Source organism: Mercenaria mercenaria, chromosome 3 (genome assembly GCF_021730395.1).
Source record: "Mercenaria mercenaria strain notata chromosome 3, MADL_Memer_1, whole genome shotgun sequence".
NCBI classification, from domain to species: Eukaryota; Metazoa; Mollusca; class Bivalvia; order Venerida; family Veneridae; genus Mercenaria; species Mercenaria mercenaria.
The window spans coordinates 49573321-49578535 of NC_069363.1; the positions used below are offsets into that span (position 1 = coordinate 49573321).

The 5215-nt window shown below is 39.8% G+C and overlaps 2 protein-coding genes across 2 annotated transcripts; both read left to right on the top strand.

Annotated features, from left to right (window-relative positions):
* Positions 1 to 1952: 1952 nt before the first annotated feature.
* Positions 1953 to 2378, top strand: LOC128555893 (beta-taxilin-like). Its single transcript, XM_053539695.1, has one exon. The coding sequence runs from the start codon at positions 1953 to 1955 to the stop codon at positions 2376 to 2378; it is 426 nt and encodes a 141-aa protein (XP_053395670.1).
* Positions 2379 to 2710: 332 nt separating this feature from the next.
* LOC128555894 (circumsporozoite protein-like) lies at positions 2711 to 3334 on the top strand. The gene has a single exon (XM_053539696.1). It carries the CDS (start codon positions 2711 to 2713, stop codon positions 3332 to 3334), a length of 624 nt encoding a protein of 207 aa, XP_053395671.1.
* Positions 3335 to 5215: the final 1881 nt, after the last annotated feature.

Sequence of the window (5215 nt, forward strand, 5' to 3'; positions counted from 1 at the left end):
CTCACCAATGTGGGTTTGAGCCTCACAAAGGGCGTTGAATTCTTCATGTTTAGAAGCCATCCAGCTGGCTTGCAGGTCGGTGGTTCTATACCCAGGTGCCGTCAAAGCTTGAAAGTCGCCATATGACATATAATTGTGTTGATACGATGTTAAACCAAACAAAAAAAAATCTCCTAGCTATTAACATTTGTAATGACATCTGCAGTCTGTTCTGATGCTGAAAAGTTTTCTACCATCTTTTCTTGTGGCAGCGAGATCTGACCATCTGTTTCCCTGATGACAAGATACCAACCATCTTTCTGTTGATAGCAAGTTACCAACCATCTTACTGCTGATAGCAAGTTACCAACCATCTTGTTTTGCAGGTGCTAAGTTTCAAACCATCTGGGTTTTTTTAGGAAAAATTACTGACCATCTGCTTATTTGCAATTAAGCTACCAGCCACTTGACAAAAAGTTGCACAATGAAGGCAGTTCCTCAATATTACTACATGCCGTGGCAGACCAAAGTAATTGAAAAATATATTCCTATAAGGTGTTGTTCTTGGTAAATTGCAGTTTGAACGGGAGAAAATTACAGTACTAAAACTAAAATAATCTCTTGTCCAAACTTTGGTATGCATAATGATAAAGCTGTTATATACATAAAGATGTAAATAAAAGAAAAAAGAAGAATTACAAGTTTTATTTAATTGAAGCTCCCTTTGATAAGTTGTGTCCACCATATGGGCAAAAAAGATTGTTTATATTAAAAATATCTTCCAGATAGAATGATATATGGCTTAATGCAGCAATAATGTCTGTCTGCGTATACAGAGAAAGGCTCAACATAAAATCTCTGTCATAACAATATACAAATATATAAAAACAAATTTGCCACAAGGTGTAAACTTATTTTTATAGAATACCTATTATTTGTCTGGGAAAATTTCTTTCTCAAACCTGAAGTAAATCTTGTTCAATGAAAATGGGAGTGTTTACAAACTCTGTCACAGGTCCACATGGTATGTTTTTTTCATAAAGCTACTAGTGAATACTTTATTGAAATTTTGTGTGGACAGAGAATTTGTTGTGTGTAACTTTGAATTAGATGTGCTACAGTTTAAAAACGTTTTCTTTGAATAACGAACTTGTCCACTTTCTATTCTTAGGTTTTTGAGAGACTGGACATGTAGAGGTGAAAGTAGAAAACATAAAGTGTCTACCAAGTCTAAGAATTAAACTGAAGTCTACTACAAATATATTCATGTTAGATTTACGTTTTTCATTACCAGTTTGTCTAATTCCATGAGACCTAGATTGACGTTAATATTTCCTTACTGACAAAAATTGCCAAATGATCAAAAAGAATGGCCATATTTACGAAAAGTTCACCTTGCTTCGAATTGGCTGAATATTAGAAAGGCACTTGACAATTTGTAGATCTTAAGTGAAACACATGCAATGATAATAACATACCACTACCAACTGACAACGTACCACTACCGACTGTATCAACGTACCACTGCCGTTTGACAACATACCACTGCCGAATTACAACATACCACAGCTGAATGACAACGTACCACTGCCGAATGACAATGTACTACTACCGAATGTACCACTTACCACTTCCGAATGACAACGTACCACTGCCTAGTGACAACGTACCACTGCTGAATGACAACGTACCAATGCCTAGTGACAACGTACCACTGCTGAATGACAACGTACCACTGCCTAGTGACAACATACCACTACCGAATGACAACGTACCACTGCCTAGTGACAACATACCACTACCGAATGACAACGTACCACTGCCTAGTGACAACGTATCACTGCTGAATGACAACGTACCACTGCCGAATGACAACCTACCACTTCCGAATGACAACGAACTACTACCAAATGACAACGTACCACTGCCTAGTGACAACGTACCACTGATGAATGACAACATACCACTGCCAAATGACAATGTACTACTACCCAATGTACCACTTACCACTTCCGAATGACAATGTACCACTGCCTAGTGACAACGTACCACTGCTGAATGACAACGTACCACTGCCTAGTGACAACGTACCACTGCTGAATGACAACGTACCACTGCCTAGTGACAACATACCACTACCGAATGACAACGTACCACTGCCTAGTGACAACATACCACTACCGAAAGACAACGTACCACTGCCTAGTGACAACGTACCACTGCTGAATGACAACGTACCACTGCCGAATGACAACGTACCACTTCCGAATGACAACGAACTACTACTAAATGACAACGTACCACTGCCTAGTGACAACGTACCACTGCTGAATGACAACATACCACTGCCAAATGACAATGTACTACTACCGAATGTACCACTTACCACTTCCGAATGACAACGTACCACTGCCTAGTGACAACGTACCACTGCTGAATGACAACGTACCACTGCCTAGTGACAACGTACCACTGCTGAATGACAACGTACCACTGCCTAGTGACAACATACCACTACCGAATGACAACGTACCACTGCCTAGTGACAACATACCACTACAGAATGACAACGTACCACTGCCTAGTGACAACGTACCACTGCTGAATGACAACGTACCACTGCCGAATGACAACGTACCACTTCCGAATGACAACGAACTACTACCAAATGACAACGTACCACTGCCTAGTGACCACGTACCACTGCTGAATGACAACATACCACTGCCAAATGACAATGTACTACTACCCAATGTACCACTTACCACTTCCGAATGACAACGTACCACTGCCTAGTGACAACGTACCACTGCTGAATGACAACGTACCACTGCCTAGTGACAACGTACCACTGCTGAATGACAACGTACCACTGCCTAGTGACAACATACCACTACCGAATGACAACGTACCACTGCCTAGTGACAACATACCACTACCGAATGACAACGTACCACTGCCTAGTGACAACGTACCACTGCTGAATGACAACGTACCACTGCCGAATGACAACGTACCACTTCCGAATGACAACGAACTACTACCAAATGACAACGTACCACTGCCTAGTGACAACGTACCACTGCTGAATGACAACATACCACTGCCTAGTGACAACATACCACTACCGAATGACAACGTACCACTGCCTAGTGACAACGTACCACTGCCGAATGACAACGTACCACTGCCGAATGACAACGTACCACTTCCGAATGACAACGAACTACTACCAAATGACAACGTACCACTGCCTAGTGACAACGTACCACTGCTGAATGACAACATACCACTGCCGAGTGACAACATACCACTACCGAATGTACCACGTACCACTTCCGAATGGCTATCATGAAAGTATTAAAGTCCTGTTTGGCGTTTCATAACACAAAAAATTATTTTGTGTACTTAACGGTTTTTCCAGAGCGCGTGTTATCAAACATCTTTGTAGGGATAACGCATGTTTTTTCGTGTTATAACATCTGCAGAAATCCGAGGGATGCGATTGGTTGGTACCTGAGCCCGTAATCCCACGGGATTCTGAAGATGTTATAACACGAAAGGAATATGCGCTAACGCTATTCTAGCATAAAACCCGTTAAAATGAATATATTGTTCCTCAACGTCATTGAATTTCCATGAAATGCGCGGTAAAGTCTACGTTGTTTTGTCACGTTGACATCATTTCATTTTGAATTATCCGTTTTCAGGCTTTAATCAGGTAATGCGTTTACGCTCTGCCATGGAACGTGCATATAGAAAAAGGTGTTATAACAGCACGTGAGCGCGAGAATCTCTCTGTTAACACACGTTTTCTCTCCTGTTAAAACACCCCCGAAAAGTGACAATAACAGCAGTTGTATGCTAGAATAAACGTTAAAACTCTGATATATGTTTGAAGTAAAATTTATGAAAAAAGTTATTTCCAATCTCCTTCAGTTGTGTTGAAGTGGTTTTTTTTTTATCTTGATGCATAAACAACGTTTTTCATAAACACGCAATTGAATCAGTGTCCCTAAGGTAGTTTTAAAGGGCAGTATTTGTGACAATATACTAGTAGTGTAGTGCATAGATCGTAGCCTTGGATGCTGCTCCATTGTAAATTCCACTGCTCACCTAGTTCGTGGTTAGTTGCAGCTAAAATGGTATTTATTGTAGCTTTGCGCTATACGTTTGAAACAACACAAATTACTACTACTACAGGGTTGTAGTTCAAACCACTTTTCAAGCATAAAGAAAGGGCTTCAATCCCTCGAACGAAAGTAAAGTACCTGCGGTACTACATGTAAAAAGCTGCTATTAAATTCATACCACACACATAACACATGGAGTCATTTCATCAGAGTCGCTAACCTTTTTAAGAAATAATATATCTCATCCAGTGATTTGTCGCTGAATAAATCATTGTTTGCAATTCAGATGCAAAGGAATTATATCACGAGGGCGCAGTCTTGTTAGAATGAATGTAGCGCGTCTATCGCTAAAAGTACAGCCAAATAATTTTAAAGAAACACTTAATCAATTACATTTCTTGATAATTAAAATTTCAGTTTGTGATTTTAGAAGAGTTCGTCCAAGGTCTGTTGTGAGATAATATCTGTCATAGCTTTTGTTTTTTGTGTTGGTTTTGTAAGCGCCTACATTCATTCTAACAAGACCATTGCAGAAAATAAGGCTCCAAAGAAATTATCAAACAAATTAAGAATAAAATTGTTTGTAATGAAGTGGGTGAACTGTCCAAGGAACTTCTCTTAAAATTATCTAACAGACATAATTTTACCAATATTTTGATTGTCTTCTACTTTGTTAGTGATAAAGGACGCTCCATTATATTTATCTACTGTGACCTGCCTCCTTGGGCGAGTGGTTAAGGTCGCTGACTTCAAACCACTGTAACCTCTCATTGATAGAGGACCGTAGGTTCGAGCCCCAGCTACCGACTATGTCTCATTGTGTGAGAAAGTATGCAGTTGCTTACGGAGGATGGGAGTCTAGTATACTGGTACTTCCCAGGAACGATGGTTAGGTGAACTGCCCGCCTCATATGACTCCGACTGTTGAAAAAGGGCGTTGAAATCAAACGAACAAACAAACAAACTTACTGCATCACAACATACATGTCAATCCTAATATTAGTTATATTCACAGACGATATTTTGAACATCGTTTATATACAAAATATTTTCAATAGTAAAATGGGTAAGTCAGGCAAGTAAACTCTCCATGCAATATGATT